At 34.9% G+C, this 18,397-nt stretch overlaps 1 protein-coding gene across 1 annotated transcript; it reads left to right on the forward strand.

Annotated features, from left to right (window-relative positions):
- Positions 1–14,428: 14,428 nt before the first annotated feature.
- On the forward strand, positions 14,429–18,315 carry LOC104889060 (ankyrin repeat-containing protein At5g02620). The gene is made up of 4 exons (XM_010674200.4): positions 14,429–14,699; positions 14,823–15,518; positions 16,409–16,818; positions 17,206–18,315. Exons 2-4 carry the CDS (start codon positions 14,975–14,977, stop codon positions 18,067–18,069), a joined length of 1,818 nt encoding a protein of 605 aa, XP_010672502.2. The 5' UTR covers positions 14,429–14,699; positions 14,823–14,974; the 3' UTR covers positions 18,070–18,315.
- Positions 18,316–18,397: the final 82 nt, after the last annotated feature.

The following is an 18,397-nucleotide window of genomic DNA, read 5'->3' on the forward strand; positions in this document are numbered from 1 at the left end:
ACTTTTACATATATTTGGACCTATCTTTTCTATTATATAATAGCGATTAATTATCAAGGTAAAAAGGTTTATGTAAAATATCATTCAAGAATTAAAGTACAACATATCTCTATTATATAAGGGAAGGGGAGCTATGGTGTCCCCGAATGAAGAGACTATGTTACCCCTTCCCATTCTAAATTACAAATTCACTTACAAATCAAAGGGGCTTCAAACAAAAATACAAAAATATAATTATAACAATCACTCACAAGTCAACTAAAAATAATATTACGTTATGCAAATCACTAAAATGAAAAACTTTACAAAAACTTAAAAATTCACTTACAAACTACAACCTAGAAAAAATTGACTTGAAATCAAAGTGTCTCACTTTCTTTACAATTTATGAAGTATGTACTTAATTCAAAAATCAACTAAAAAATTATAATATTAGAAATCATAATAAATTCAATAAAATTTCTATTTTGTTCATAGAATTTAACTTTGAAAAGAAAAAAAAAAAAGAATGGTGAGAGACTTAAGTGACAGAGACTAAACCAATCAAATTTTACAACAAAAACAATTATACTTCGTATGTCTAATGTTCAAATTTTGACTTTATGCCGAAGAAAATCAAGTTTAGTTTCGAAAAAATTCAAGCACGCATCGCGTGCAAAATCTAGTATATATATATAATATATATATATATATATATCATATATATATATATATATTATATATTAATATATATATATAGAGAGAGAGAGAGAGAGAGAGAGAGAGAGAGAGAGAGAGATAGAGAGAGAGAGAGAGCGCATATGCAAAAACTGTTTTAGAACAACATATTTAACCTCTTTTTAGGAAATAGACTTAATTTTTTAGAATATATGCAACACTTTTTAGAACAACATACTTAATTTTCTTAGGAAACATACTTAATTTCTTTAAGGAAACAAACTTAAATTTTTAGAACATACGCAACACTTTTTAGAACAACGTACTTATTAAATTTTTTGTTTGAGTATTATATACTTAAGTTTTTTTGTAGGAATTATATACTTAAATTTTTAGACCATATGTTTCATAACATATTTTTCTCTCATGTTAATTTTGTGATTATTTTGTCGATAATAAAAAAAATGATGTTCAGTGTGTTTGTTCTTATGCTCCAAATGTAATATAACATATGTTTTAAATAGTCTTTCTAGTATTTTAAATACTCTTTGTATGTACTAAATAGTTCTTATTATGTTCCAAATAGTTCTTAATGTGTTCTATATAGTTCTTGTCGTGTTCTAAATAGTCGCACTAGAGTTTTGATGTTCCTAATTTATAAATTTATGAAAAAGAAAATAAATATGAGTAGTATCGTATTCTTTATGTATGCATTTTGATTTTTTTTTTTAAAAACTGAAAAGTACCAAGGATCGAAATTTCTCAGAATTACTTGATAATTATTTACTTTCTTCTTTGGAACATGTTAAAAATAATTTAGAACAAACCTAAAATGATTTGGAACATACTTAAAATATTTTAAAACATACTTGAAATAATTTAGGACATAAGTTTAAAAATTTAAAACATGTATATATCAATATATGTATATGCATTGATTAGGGTCTTACAAAAAAATATATGTGCTCATGTTCTAAAAATCATAACATATGTTCTATAAGTTGTTGCTCTAAAAATCATACCATATGTTCTGAAAACAAAAATTTAAGTATGTTCTTAAATTATTGCATATGTTCTAAAAAGTGTTGCGTATGTTCTAAACATAAATCTGTTCTTACATATGATACTAGAATTTTTTACACGCGACGCATGCTTGAATTTTTTTCAAAACAGAAACTCGATTTTCTTCGGCACAAGAGTCAAAATTTGAACATTAGACATACGAAGTATAATTGTTTTTAGTTGTAAAATTTGATTGGTTTAGTTTATGTCACTTAAGTCTCTCACCATTCTTTTTGTTTTTTTTTACTTTTCAAAGTTAAATTCTATGAACAAAATAGAAAGAAATTATTGAATTTATTTATGATTTCTAATATTATAAATTTTTTAGTTGATTTTTGAAGTAAGTACAATACTTCATAAATTGTAAAGAAAGTGGACACTTTGATTTCAAGTCAATTTTTTCGTAGGTTGTAGTTTGTAAGTGAATTTTTAAGTTTTTGTAAAGTTTCCTCATTTTAGTAATCTGCATGCATAACGTAAATTATGCAATTTTATTTAGTTGACTTGTGAGTGATTGTTATAATTATATTTTTGGTATTTTTGTTTGAAGCCCCCTTTGATTTGTAATTGAATTTGTAATTTAGAATGGGAAAGGGGTAAGATAGTCTCTTCATTCGGGGACACCATAGCTCCCCCCTTCCCTTATATAATAGAGATATGTTGTACTTTAATTTTTGAATGATAGTTTATATAAACATTTTTACCTTGATAATTAATCGCTATTATATAATAGAAAAAGATAGGTCCAAATATATGTAAAAGTTTTATCATATATAGGAAACGTTATAAAAAAGTAAATAATTTTGTTCCTTGTGTAACTTCGAAATTCTAATTTCACTACAAATACACCTCTATTTTTTTTATCATGACCCACCATTAATTGTGAATGGTTCTTGAGAATAGTGATTTGTAAGTAAATTTTCATAAATGTTTTTGTATGTATTGACGTTCTAGGTTATTATTTTAGTTTGTATGTTAATTTTACGTTTTAATAAAGTTTCCTGATTATTTGAGTGATTTGCGTGATTTTTATAACGTGATTTTCTCAATTGTATGAGTGATTTGTAAAGTTTCTTCTTTTAAGTGATTTCTGAGTTATTTGTGAGTGTTGTAAATTAATTTTCGATAGTTTTCTTTGAATGCCGATTTTGATTTTGACATTTCTTTTGCAATTTAGAAAGGGAAGGGGGGCAAAAAAGGCATTTCAAAAGAGGACATCATTGCTCCCCCCTTCCCTTATATAATAGAGATATGTTGTCACATACAGACTCATTCTCACCGGATCCTGATCTTATATATAACGTGCCATGTTGTCACATGGACTCCCCGGCCCACTCCTCTACACAATCAGATGAGACATTAAACAATATAAATGTATGTATTAAGACTCAAATCCATAACCTCTAATTTGAGATGCACTGACCAACTACTTTACAATCTCATATTGGTCTTCGTGTTAAAAAAAATAAAAATAAAGACAAGACAATACCACTACACTATTTTACAAAATGTATATATTAATAGTCATTAATTTAATGTTAGTAATAGCGTGTCCTAACTCTCAATACTCTTATAGTAAAATAAAATAAAAGCTTTTAAGTTTTTTATAACCTCCCTAATTAACACTACTACACTATGATTGCATCAGTTATATAAATCATTCTCTTACACATTAACCTAAATTTCAAAAAAAATTGTATTATACTCTTTGTAACTAATTATTTATTTATATATATGTACTCTCCTGAATTCGAGGGTTAAATCAATGATTCATATTATAATTTACTATGTAAAAAATATAAAAAGGTACTAAAAGATAATTCACGAGCACAATTTAATGTCTATAAAGCTATAACTTTTTCTTCCACTTCTCTCATGTGTTTGAATATGCGATTTTTTAAATCGGGTTCGAGTCGTCTTTTACCCAATCTGAAATTTCGGATCGGAATGTTCCGATGTAAACAATCCTAATGCTCACTTGTCTGGCCCCCACAGGCCACAACCACACCAATCATGGTTTCGTTCATACGATCATGAAACTACGACCAGGCTTCTTTCAATCTCCTTTTTCTTACAAGGGTTTGTTCCGTTTTCCTTATCTTCGATCCTTATAAGAAAAAAAAAGTTGAAATGAGTTCAACTAAAGACATATTAGTTCATATAAGTTCTGATAAGTCGAGTTTAAAAGTTCGGCAAAAATAATGTTTGGTTCACCCACAAAATAAGGTCTAAGGGTCTGTTCTCCCCAACTTATTTTCAGTTTAGTTCAGTTCAATTCAATTCATTTTAGTTCGAATCAATTCAGTTCAATTTTAATTCTTAATTTATTTATTATCATTAATGTTAGTTATAGTTTAATTCAGTTCAATTTAGTTCAGTTCAAATGCAATCAGTTGAGTTCATTTGCAATCGGTTCAATTCTATTCAGTTCGGTTAAGTTGCAATCAGTTCAGTTCAACTCAATTCAGTTCATTTGTTTTATACCGAAAAGAATAGTCCTAAGAAGTTCAAATGTATTTAAATAAGATAAGATCTAATAAGTTCGAATAAAATCAGATAAGCAAAAATAAGTTAGAAAGAAATAAGAATCAGGGCATGTTCTCCCCAGCTTATTTTCAGTTCAGTTCAATTCAGTTCAGTTCAGTTCAGTTCAGTTCAATTCAATTCAGTTCAGTTCAGTTCAGATCAGTTCAGTTCAGATCAGTTCAGACCCGTTCAGTTCAGATCAGTTCAGTTCAGTTCAGTTCAGCTCTTGACAATACTTTTACTCTCACATATCACTATTCATTTCAGTTCAGTTCAATTCAGTTCAGTTCAGTTCAGTTCAGATCAGATCAGTTCAGTTCAGATCAGTTCAATTCAGTTCAGTTCAGTTCAGTTCAGTCCAGCTGTTTTATGACGAAGAGAACAGGCCCTCAACCTGATGAAGGAATGACTAAACTATAGAATGTTAGATATAAAAAGAATTAAAATTATTCAGAAATATAGGGGGGTAGCCTATAAAAAAAGCATCTGGATGAAAATCCAATCGTTTTAGTCATTGGAGACCTTCGAGGAAACTTCCTGGTGGGGATGTCCCTACAAATTGCGTTTGGCTGAACGTTAAGCAGACAACATTATCGTCATGGTAGTCACTTTCAAAGTCTCACTCTTTAGTCTTTTTCCTAGTGCTAAAGCTTCCTTCCCTTGTAAACCAGCATTCCAGGCCGGTCTCAAGTCAAATGCTTTCAAAGTTTCAATATCTATAATGCATAACACTATTGTTTCTTTATTTGTCTATTTAACTACTTTATTTTCTTCTTGTTATTACTCTTTCTTTTTTTAACATTGAGAAAATTTGCATTAATTAAAATCTAAATTACAAACTAGGAAAATAACACATAAATGAAAAGCATAAAACGACGAACACTAAACTGAGTTTTTCTAGCTCTTACAAACCATATAACGAAAAAACAAGCAAAACTAGTAAAAAAAAATGTTTGCTATTAAGGCATTTGGTGTTTGATGAACGTGCTAAATGAGTCTTAACTTTGATGGTTGTGATCGATAATCACTTGTTCCTAGTAGCGATAAATGAGAATATATTGTAGCTTCTTAGAGAAAGACAATATGCGCATGTAAAGGGTATATCAAACAAACCTGATGAAAGTAGTGAGACTTGAGAGGAGCGATTTCTTTCACGACCTGGATGTCGAACAAACAAACACGAGACTTGCATCTCACAACATGAACAATCCTAGTAACTTGTTGTCTACTGAAATATTTTGGCTCATGATTCCTTGAAGAACCACGTTCCTGACTCCTTACTCTCATGAGAGAGTATCTTGGGTTTTTCCTTCTGGTAGGAGAACCATATTTGAGTTGACACGATGAAAACCACCAGATTCAATTGAGGTCCCACCTTCAAATTTAATTTTTTTCAAAGATTGTGAAGATAACTGCCAAACTGAAATGAGAGGTAAGAAAAATTAGTAGTCGAACAAACTTTCGATTTACAAAATCTGAGAACACGCATTTCAATCATGAAAACCTTCCCCCTCCACACTCACATATTTTCTAATAGACAACTGGAGGACCCCTAAACTTTGGTTCCTCGCTTGCAAGTTCAATTTTTTAGGTTCTAAGCTATTACCGTATATTTGGTCTAATTCACCAGAACCCTTTCCCTCAATCACCCTCAAGATTGAGATTTTTAACTCAAAATCAAGGTAGCCCACTCTAGTATTTTTGAAATATCTAACTCTAAATTAAAGACAGGTGACAGGCTAAAGTTGTATCACCTAATAAAAAAATAACCTAAGGTCCACTAACTAGTTGTCAGGGAAGTCAGGATTGAATCCACATGGAGAAAGTTATACTATTATATCTGAATTCTAATATTATACTAACTAAATCAGATGAAAAGAGTTTTTTTACTAGACTAAGCAAATAACAAAACTAAATACGAGGGAATGAATCAATTAATAAAGAACTAGAATTATGGATCAATATGCATACAATTTAGAAAATCAGGGACAAACGATAACTACCTTATAAGTAAATTTATCTAGGGCACATGTTGTAATTTCTCTCGAACACTACCTCCCTCAAACATCACCTAGCCGCTCTCGCATGGTCAAGGATCACTCTACCTAATGACTGAAAGTCTATACAGTATCTCTCCTCTCGAAGCAGGTGCAGTATTGCGATAAATACAAATCAGGAGTAATTTATAAATCTAGCATGAATGATCCAACTACATGAAATAATTGAAATAGAAGGTAATTAGACTAATCTATCAATCCCTCATTGCATATATAGATACCCACAATCGTAGATAATAATTCAAACTTGGAATGATTGCAAATAACTAATAGATGAATCAAATCAATAATAGAGGAAACAATAAAAAAGATTACCAAATTGAAGAACTTTATTGAGCTTGCAAATAATCCAAAGATTTGATCTTGAATCCAAAGAGAAAATCAATAAACTAAGGTTTATGAATCACTCTAGAGAGATAACTATGAAAACAAAAGTTAAACAAAAGGTGAATAATAATATTCTGAATTGGCTATTTATACTAAACCTAAAACAAATAGGAAAAGTATTACAAAATAGCCCGAAAAATTTTAAATTAATTTGTCGGGTCAACCGCCCGATCGGGCCACGCATGCCCGATAGAATTGGGCTAAACAAGCTTATCTGAGCACAAAATGGAAAACACCCGATGCAATCGGGCCGCCTAGCTTTCTTCAGCACTGCCCACAACAGCGCACACATGCACGCCCGATGCAATTGGACCGACACGCCCTATTGGGCTTCAACAGCGAATTACGAGCGGGTGAAGGACACCCGATCGGGACCGCAACAAAACTGCTTGTTGTCACTCGTGGGTGCCCAATCGGGCTTGGAGCGCCCGATGTGATCGAGCCTGGACGCTTTTCTTAGCTCTTGGTTTCAAGTGCCAAGTCTTCAACTCTTCTTTGCTCAAGGGTCCCGGAAAGTGTCCTCGGGGCCTTGGCACTCTGCATCAAACCTCCCCAATCTAGTGTAACGTTCATATGATAGGATAAAATAGGAAAATAATTCCTTAAAACTTGTAATTCGACACTAACTAGAAAACCACAACTAGGTGGAGAAAGTTAGCATAAAATGGCTCTTAAGAGCACCATTGACATCCTTTTTAGCTTATAAGTAGGGGAAAAACTCTATATAAAACCATAACATCAAACTCTGCCAAGCTAAACCTTTGCTTGTCCCCAAGCAAAGTACAATATGAACATGAATAAAATTGCTTCACCCCTCAAGTAAGAAATTCAGGCTCAAACAATTTCAAACACAAAATCCTTCAAAACAAGCATTATTCAAGTTTAATTGTCCAGATCAACCTGACCACCAATCACCTAAGCAAACCATCAAATGCAGCTATCCTACATAACATGCAAATCTTGGAAAGGTGCTCACCGAGGTGTCACTCCTTTCAATTTTGTGGTGAGCAAAATATGTGCTCGATCGCCTATCAACCCAAACATAATATCCCTTCCCGCTCACACTTCCATATGTTTAGAAAGGTATAATATCGCTCAATCTAATTAGGTCGACTCAAATAACAAACATAATCTTTAACTTTGGCAAATTGACTTAGTATTATTCCAACACGTGCTCAAGAGGTCTTTCTCAGGGTTGTAATGTGGCTCAGGTAAATGTAAGGAAATTATTTAGGAAAGGTGGTGGAAAATCCAAGAAAAGGGGAGCAAAAATACTAGTAAAGAGTAGATGTGGTCGAAGCAACTCACATGGCCTCAACAACATGACCAAAATAATTACCAACTTTGAAATCTCATGAACCAAACAATAGCCATCTCCTTCAGTATAATTTTCAATAATTTGTCATGAATCAAGGAAATTTTTGAAACTTAATGAGTGAAGATCATGAAGACTTTTCATGTATTATAATTTTTTCTTTCTATCTTTTTCACTTTACTTTTGTTCTTTTCTTTGTACCAACATGATATTATTTCCAACCAACTTACGGAGTCGACCACACATCATAATGTGAACCTAACAAATGCTTCCCCCAAGCTATTAGGACAATATCATTGTAAAGGCTCAAGGTGTGTAATATGGCTTAATATAGAGACAAAAAGTCATTAGGCTCAGCGGGGCTAGGGCGGAAAAAAATTCAACAACTATGAATCACACCACATGTCCAAAGTCATCAGAAATTAATGAGTACAATGCCAAAATCAAGATAAGAATGCTACGAGGAACTAACACATTAGAATAGACTGGATATAGATATAAATTCAAAAGCTAGAATGAATCTTCACAGTCTAACCAGTTCAAGCATGCAATCAAAGTAGGCGCTTTATCATCAAAATCCACTCAAGATCAAGGCAATTAGAATTCACATCACAACATCACAATCACAAATGCCCAACTATCCAGTAAATTGACTTAAATCATTTTTGCAAAGCACAAGTTCGGGGAACAAGGAAGCAACTAATCCATTCATATTCAACTCGTATTGTTGGTGTTTTTTCAGCAATAAAAGAGAAAGAACTACTTACAAAATTTTAGCCCCAAGCTGAACGTGGCAATGACCTCATTGCAACAATGGAAAGGAAAGGCATGGATATTAGTCATCCATGTGAGTGTCATCACCATCATCATCCTCACTGCCATCATCATTCTCCTCATCATCCTCATCGCCCATGCCACCCCCACTACTGGATCCCGTCTGGTTGTAACTCGGGTTTCAGGTGTACCAAGATGGGTGTGGATCTGTCTCACCAATCCGATGAATTTTTGCAGTATTCATCGTACATGGGGTACATAGCCAAATGTTGATCAGTGACCAATGTATCGACACGCTCATCTTAGCTTTATATGTGGCCATGTGATTGTCCGAGTCGGTTAGGCCCGCCAACGGTTCAATGATAGGTGTTTTTATTTTCCCTAGACTAGGTGCTTTCAGGACCTCTTGGCTGAATGGGACCATGAATTTTAGTGCTTCACTATTTATCCGAGAGGGCCTGGACTAAGCTGAATCGCCTTGACCCTCTCGTTGAGTATCTTTGTTGTTAAGGATACGCCTTGCATCATATCCCTTGCTGAGTCATTTCTCGTTGAGGAAGTGCTGAGCATCACTTGGCCTTTTCCCGACATTGCCCCTTTGGTGATTTGGAGACATGGGTCTCTTCCCTATGTCGAGCAGATCTCCTTTTGGACAGATGGTGCTCTTCTTCCCATTGTCTAGATCGTTGCTGATCATGCTAGCTGTATTCCTTCACTTCGAATCGTTACTGGCTAGGCTGACCGCGGAGCGGTGAATGTACTCTTCCCGAAGGGAGGGCACCAGGGCGTGCTCCTAGGGTTTTTGCTAAAGGCGTCCTTGCTGCAAGTTGGCCAGCATTTCCATCTAGCTGCGTTGCAGGATCTGCTGAAGTTGAACAACTATTAGGTTGATATATGTTGTAGATATAGGTTGGGGGTCGGCATATTGCAACTGGTTAGAGGGGGAAGACACATTCTCATTGGAATGTTCTTCTTCAGGGATGATGCTTTGGACGATCGGGGTCCTATGGGGGTTAGGCGAGGGTATCCGCTCAGACCTCCGACGGTGAGAGGGCGAGGGCGCCCGTTCGAATTTCTGAGCTTGCGTTGAAGGCTGGAATCTAGAGCGATTGTCTTTGGTTGGGGCCATTGCTGAGTAACAATGAGGTGAATCTTGCTGAGTGGAGCCGAAGTAACTTTGTTTGTAATTTCTCCACAGGCGGCGCCAAACTGTTTATGTCTAGAAATTGAGGATTGTTGAAGTATGCTGAGTAGGAGTGAGCCCTAGAACGTTCGCCTGAATTGATCGTCCGTACGCCGGAAACCTGATAGACACGGTTAGACTACCCCAAAGGTTGTTCCAGGATAACCCCTCCGACGTTCAAGTTAGTTGGGTAGAGAAAGAAAGTCTAGAGAGACATGCTCTAGTTTCTTAGATGAGAAATCAATACTTGTTCATTGATGAGACTATTGGTATTTATAGCATTGTGAATTCCCATATATGCAACATTGATGGGATGGGCTTTATTGGGATCAATGGCTATGTTGCCTTTTCAGACAATTAGTCTTTCCAGCCCCATCTTTGGAGCCCTAGACAACCTGAAGCTAGGTCAACTCACAGGTGGGACCCACTGTACCACCTGTCTGGTAATTCCTGATTATGTGGCATATATATTAGGTGGGCCCTTTATTGAGCCCAAATAGTACCAAATTAGCATCCTTTTATATTAATATAGGCTACTACAGCTATATGAGTAACTATACAAAGGTTGAGATGGTGTAGTAGTGGTATCACTTCCCACTTCATATCTCTACCTGAGGTGTAGAGATCAAATTTTATGAAACTCATTTGAGTAATTCCCTTTTGTTAGAGTATAAAACTATTCCCGGAACTCCAACCATAATCTCAAGCTTTTGGTTGAGTTGGTCCTTTAACGTGATATCGTGGCCAGTGTGACATAAAGGTCACGAGTTCAAATTTTATCCACCCCTCCATTCTAAGTAGAATACTAACGGCCCGTTTGGTAGTCGTTAATAAATTGCGGTAATGGGAACGAATTTTATGTGTAATTTTATTAGGGAAGCACCCTTAAAATCTCCATGGGGAGACATTTTTTCTCCATGGGCAAGCAATCTCACCCTTAAACTTGTGTTTTTGTCTCCAAGGGGAAGCAATTTTCATTACCACTCATTACCACCCTACAAGGTGGTATTGGATGGGAATGAAAATTCAAGAAGGAAAGTGGACACTTTAGGATAAATTAGCATTACCATGGTAATGGACAATGATATTTTTCACAAATTTACACACAAATTCATTCCCATTACCACCATTTATGACCAACTACCAAACGGGCCGTTAGTGTTAGGTTTGAGGGAGGGTTATACAGCATTCACACTTCAAGTTTAGTAGGCTCTCGGATAAGTGGATGTGATCAAGTATAAAGCTATAAATGGGACTCCAACCATCAGTTTATCCTTTTGGTTGAGTTAGTCCTTTGACACTAATATTTAGGGGTCAAAGTTATTCAGATAAAATCTAAAGTCCAATCCAATCTGAATTAGTAATTCGGATTGAGATTTTTTTTGAAAAAATGCATTTTCGGATCGGATTGAATTGTGGGGTAATTGGATCCAAAAAATCAATATAATCGAATAGCAATATACCTTGTATTATGTATCTGGATTGGGTTTAAGTACTAAATTGGATTTTTTTTAGAAAAGCCTAATTCATAGCCCAATATCCATATCGCTTCAACCCTTCTCCTAAAACCCTAACATCACTTAGTTTTTCATTTCCTAACTCTATTAGGCTGCTATTGTGCTTAATTTATTTCATCGAAAAACTAGAGTTTTAGAAAATTGGATTTTCAGATCGGATCGAATCTAGAGTATGAAAATTCGGATTGGATTGGATCGGATTCAAACTCTAATCAGTGGGGATTCGGATTGAAAAATTGAAATCTATATTTTGTTCGGATCGGATTGAATTAGGCCCTAATTCAAACCATACACCAAACTTTCACCTCTACCAATATATTTCCAATAATGTCCCTTATTAGATTTCTCATTTCTCCAACGCACGCTTGCCAATGTACATTTTGTATCTTTTATATCATTAATTACATATTAGTAATAAATTATAAAAGTTTAATTTTTCTACTAATCAATGAGATGAATAAAAAAAAACTGCACATGACTATGTTTTTTCGTATATATTGGATTTTTGAAATGATTTTTAACCTATCAATAGTGCTAAATTAAAAATGAGAAATTTAGGGAGTAAATTTCAACCTACATCTCAAGGTTTTCCAGTGCAAAAAAACTTAGAATATGAAGGTATTATATCGTACATGAATAGTATTAGAAGATCTATAGTTGGTATTACAAAATATTTTAATATATATTCCCTCGGTTTCATTTTAATCTACACACTTACACTTTTCACGCATGTCAATACAAAACTTTGAGAACATATATCTTTAGTTTTGTATTTGTAAAAATTATATAAAGTTTATATTAATAAAATACATGTTATGATGAATCTAACAAGATCCCACATGACTATATTTTCATCCGCATATAAATTGCAAATGATGGTCAAAGTAAAATTTGTGAATAGTGTAAAATATCAAAGTGTAACAATTAAAATGAAACTGAGGGAGTAATATTTTAGTATCTCGAAAGAGCATGTAATTAGTATTAATAGGGTGTGTTAATGTCCAAAGTAGGTAGGACCGTCTTGCATTTTTATGGGGCCCTGTTCAATAATGGAAATTTGGCCCTTTCTTTCCCCTTAATGAGAGAAAGGGACCACAATTTTGCATAAAGAGTAGAAAGAATCAATACTAATAACTAATTGATAGATTAATTTATCATTGATAATTATGAAAAGTATTGATGACAATACTAAAGTCAAAGATATGAAAGCTTGAATTTTTGGTGAAAGAGATTGAAGAAGATGATAGGGGATATCGTGAATTATGGAGTCTGGAGATGAAGATGTGGAGTATTTGCCGTTTATACAAAGCATGATATTTTTCAAATTGAGACCTTTCAAATAAAAACAAAAAAAAATTGGACTGGAACTCTGTGCGGAGGGGCTATTTGCACGCCCGCAACTATGGCCCTGAAAGTAGGCACTCACTGTTCGTAAATTAAATCGATTTGAGAAACTTGACCCAACCCGATAAACCAGTTTGAACATAACCGAAAATTATGGGTTTTGGCTGAAATTTCCAACACTTTGGGTTGATTAGGCCAGCACGTATAATACAGATTAGTTCAATGTTCAAATTTGTAACCCGAAATTAACCTATTTTGACACATTTGACTCACTTATATAAAATATCCCAAAACATCATATTGATCCATAAAAATATATATTAATTATTTCATTAAACTTTGAACAACATTTTTTTGCATGATTTTGTTCATGTATTGTTAGAAACCACCATTTAAACACACTTTTTGTCACAAACCACCTTTTAACAAAAATTTGGACACGCAACAACCTTTTTGGTTTCATTTTTTGTGGGAAGCCAACACTTGCCGGAATCCAGTGTTTGACCCAGCTTAGTATTAACCATCATAAAACCCTTTTTTTCTAGATTTTCGCCATCTTTCTCCCTAGAATCTCTCTCTTCTCCTGCCTCTCTTGTGAGCCATCGACGCAACTAGGTTGTGGGGCGGTCACCATCCCCGCTATCATGGTCTTCTTCTGCCCCTTTCTCTTGCTCGTGCCTTCTCTCTCCTCCTTTGTATGCGTTTGAATTTTTAGAAAACTTCATGCATTTTTAATGGTGATTTTTGCAGAATAAGGATGAAGGGGGGGGGGGGGAGGGTTATGGGAAATTAAGGTGCAAGTGATAGTCAACACTGTAGAAGTAACATCAACTATCGGATTCCAATAAGTGGTAGCTTCCCACAAATACTAAAACCAAAAGGTGGCTATGTGCCCAATTTTGTTTTAAAGGTGGATTGTGACAAAAAAGTGTTAAAGATTGTTCTGAAAAAATCTATCTAGTTTCTTACATATTTTATCTAATCTAGATAATGATAATACTAATAATGATGATTAAATGTGTTAAACGTGTTACATGAATTGCTTGTTACACATATGTGTCAGGTTAGAATTAATTTTTCCAACTTGTTTATTATTTAGGTTTAGTTTAAGGCTGACCGATATCCAAACCAACTATTATCGACCCAAACACGAACATAACCCAACTTGGTCTGTTAATCGGCCTTACAAAAGCATCTCTTTGGTCGGGTTGGAATTGAATTTTCCAACCCATTTATTAATTGATTTTGGTTTAATATGATTGATTTCCAACTCATTATTACTCATCCAAACACGAATAAGACTCAATCCATTCAAATCAGTACATACACACATCCGTAGGATAAGAACCATACACACAATGAATATGAAAGACTAGATTATAAACACAAAAAAATTACGAATATATGTTCATTTAGCTAGTTAGCCATGTACATGTATTATTTGACTTGTTAGCTATACATTTAGCTTATTAGCCATATACATATATGCACCATACTATATGTATAAGCGTGTGCACTAGGCGTTGTCGAACCCGAGGTGTTAACCGGCCTTACTTAACCACTTCCATAACGGAATCCGTTTTTAAAATAAAAATAAAAAAAACATGTGCGAGCAGCACTAGACTACAAAACTGTCCCCTCACTCCATCATCAGTAGTGATATTATCAATTATGACTTGAGTAGTAATTATTTTTGCAATTTCATCTTCTTATTTTTAACTTTAAATCGATTTTAATGGAGGGCCGTGTTCATCTTTGTTAGCTTGATTTTCTGCTTCAAACTTCTAGAACCAGATTCAATTTTCTGCCTAACTGCGTTAATTTTTGACTGGAATTCTGGTTGATGATTGTTTTGACTGTTTGAGCCACTGTTGAAGGTGAGATATTTTTTCCTAATCTTTGATTACTCATTTTGTTTGTTTAGAGCATTTTGATTGATAAATTTGATCTTGGTTTGTCGATTTGGGGTTTTTGCAAATTATGATTCTTACTCTTTTCAGTGCATAAAGTGCTAATTTTTGAATTGGGCACTTTTCAATTTTTGAAGAAGATGAGGTCTTGAATTTTAAGATTAGGGTTCTTGAGGAAATAAAAAGGGGGTTTTGTAGGAATTGACTGATTGGGTTTTGTTCTGTGACATTGGAGTTCAATCATGGAGAAAGTTGGTGATTCTGAGGGTAAAACAATGGAGAAACAATCAAGCTTTCGACGAGTAATAGAGAAACAAGTTAGCTTTAGAAATGTGGTGGAGAAACCAGAGAGTTCTGGCAAAAAGATGGAGAAAAGTGGGAGTTTTCGAGGTGTCGTAATGGAAAAACAGAAGAGTTTCCGTGGGTTATTGGATAAACAGAAGAGTTTTCATTTGAAAATGGAGAGGCAATTCAGTTTGGGTGGTGGCAGTGAGAAGAAGAAACCCAAAGAATCCCCTGGAAAACGAGGCGATTCGCCCCTTCATTTGTTTGCTAGAGCTGGTAATCTGAGCAGGATCAAGGAGATTTTTCAGAATAGTAGTGATTGTAGGAGTTTGCTTCGTAAACAAAATCAGGAAGGAGAAACTCCTCTCTATGTTGCTGCTGAAAATGGGAATGCTTTGGTGATTGGGGAGTTCTTGAAATATGTGGACTTGGACACTGCATCAATAAAGGCTAGGAGTGGTTATGACCCTTTTCATATTGCTGCAAGACAAGGTTATATTGGTAAGGATTTCAATCTCGTATGACACTTCTTTATTCATTTACGAGTTCGTACTTAATAATAATGCTTTTGTTTTAGCTATGACTGCTGGCTGCTGCTCTTGTATGTCCATCGAAAGATGAACCATGTTAAACTGCATATGTTTTTTTTGGTTCATGTTGCACATCCTTGTTTTATTTTATCGAATTTCAATTGGCCAGTATTTTCAGAAATTATGATTCTTTGTCCATCTCTAGTGGTACTTCAAACCAAAAGTTAGTTTGGGAGGTGTTATAGTTTCGTCTGGTTGGTGTAATGTCCTGGATACGGGGCTTTGTACTTTTGGATAGTCTCGAATTTGTACTAGGTTCTTATTGTTTTTAGTGAATATTGAAGAAAAAAAATGAAATTAGCAGATTAAAAAATGTGTAAAATTACGTATTCCTATACGGAGTAGCTTTTTGCCTGTGTTTCTTTTTTGGCATTGATATATGGAAAGTTGGATAGTTTAATTCCTATGATTGAAGGCAAAACAAATTTTCAATGTCTTATATTTGACTAGAAGAAAAGTTTTATGCGTTGAAGTTCTAGATTTCGACCCTTATCATAATTATTTTACGATGAAATCAGAGAACTTTATGCTTTATATTGATAATGATGTATGCTTATCAAAAGTTTCAATTAATAGATATTGACAAGATTGAAGTTGTACTTGCCAAGCATTTGTTTTTATGGCATTTATGATAGTGTATCTCGGAGCTTCTGATTTAACTGCAAATTTAATGTTCTAGTTGTGCTTGTGCATAGTCTGCTAAACTCAGTACTAACTTTGCATTATGTTCAAGAAGTACTTGTTAACTGTCAATGTCGTTGAATCTCCTGCTGATGCTTGCAATTCTCTTCAATTATGCAGAGGTGCTGAAAGAACTCATTTCTGTTTATCCAAACTTAGCCATGACAACTGATCCATCTAACACGACAGCTTTGCACACAGCTGCTACTCAAGGAAACATTGATGTCGTAAATCTCCTCTTAGAAACTGACTCAAACCTTGCGAAGATAGCCAGAAATAATGGTAAAACAGTCCTCCATTCTGCAGCAAGAATGGGGCATTTGGAAGTGGTTAAGGCCCTTCTACAAAAGGATCCGAGCATTGGCTTTAGGACCGATAGGAAGGGCCAAGCAGCACTTCACATGGCTGTGAAAGGCCAAAATCAAGATATCGTAATTGAATTGCTCAAACCTGATCCATCCATCTTGAGTCTGGAAGATAACAAGGGAAACACAGCATTACATATTGCGACAAAGAAGGGGCGCACCCAGGTTATTTCTTCATCCTTGCATCTCGAACTCCAATCTCAAGTACATATGTGGGTGGTGCATACTGATACACATTTTCATGCCTTGAAGGGTAAACATATTAACATAAAAATAAAAGACGTAAGATAGAAAGAAGAGAAGAATAAGAAAGTTTATCTTATATCATATTGAAACATTTTGTTAGATTCTGGTATCTCATGGATAATAGATGACTATAGCATGGTTGTGTCAATTGTTGTGATCTGACATATGGCAAGTGATGCATCTGGATTGGGTTTGCTCCTCCTTACAACTACTAAAGTACTAATACCTGTGAAACCTTTAATAATCTGTCTCGGAACTTCTGTACTTCCTGATTCTGTGAACTAATTTTGTAACTGAAACCTGCAGATTGTGAGTTGCCTTCTACAGTTTGAAGGAACAGACATCAATGCGATGAATAAGGCAAGTGAGACTGTGCTTGATATTGCTGAAAAAATTGGACCACCAGAGTTGGTTTCAGCATTAAGGGAGGCTGGAGCACTCAGTTCAAAAGACCTTGGAAAGCCTCCGAGCACAGAGAAGCAACTTAAACAAACCGTGAGCGATATCAAACACAATGTGAAGTCCCAGCTGCAACAAACCCATCAAACTGATGTGAGGGTCCAAAAGATTGCAAAAAAGCTCAAGAAACTTCATACCAACGGTCTGAACAATGCAATAAACAATGCTACAGTTGTTGCCGTTCTAATTGCTACAGTTGCTTTTGCTGCTATCTTCCAGGTACCTGGCCAATATGTGGAGAAAAAAAGTAATGGGTTTTCTCTCGGGGAAGCTCAAATTGCCGATAATAAGGCATTCACAATATTCTTTGTGTTTGACAGTATGTCATTGTTCATCTCCCTTGCTGTTGTGGTAGTCCAGACATCGGTGGTGGTCATTGAACAGAAGGCAAAGAGGCAGCTTATGTTTGTGATAAACAAACTGATGTGGGTGGCTTGTCTCTGCATCTCAGTTGCCTTCATTTCTCTCTCTTATGTGGTGGTGGGTCCACATGGGCAGTGGCTTGCAATATGGGCAACAGTCATTGGAGCTGTGATTATGATCCCAGTCCTCGGCTCCATGTTCTACTGTGTGGTTATGCATAGGTTGAGTGATTCAAAATCGAGAAGGATAAAGAGAGCTGAGAGCAAGTCGCATTCCTATTCTATGTCAGTAGCGGGATCAGATCCAGAATTCTTAAGCCCTGAATATAAGAGAATGTATGTACTCTGAAAATGCTGGACCTCAAGTCCTTGAAAGTTTAGCTGTGTGTACTTGTGTATAGCTGTGATGCCTAAAATGCCATGTATGTAGCAGTGATCCATTTCATTAGCCTAACAACGACCATTGTTTCAGGCTGAGGTTCAGGGGGATCACATATCAAATTGTAATGTAATCGCTTTGATGCGAGTAAAAGTGTAAAACTTTTGCTGCTCATGCAGTTTTTATTGTCAATATAATCTTTGTTTGTTTAATGAACTAGTGGCTACTGTAAAGTTCTAGTAAAACATCAGAGAAGTGCAACAGAATGCTCAATTGCAGGAAGTAAAATGGAGTAATC

This window comes from Beta vulgaris, chromosome 3, assembly GCF_026745355.1.
Source record: "Beta vulgaris subsp. vulgaris cultivar EL10 chromosome 3, EL10.2, whole genome shotgun sequence".
Lineage (NCBI taxonomy): Eukaryota > Viridiplantae > Streptophyta > Magnoliopsida > Caryophyllales > Amaranthaceae > Beta > Beta vulgaris.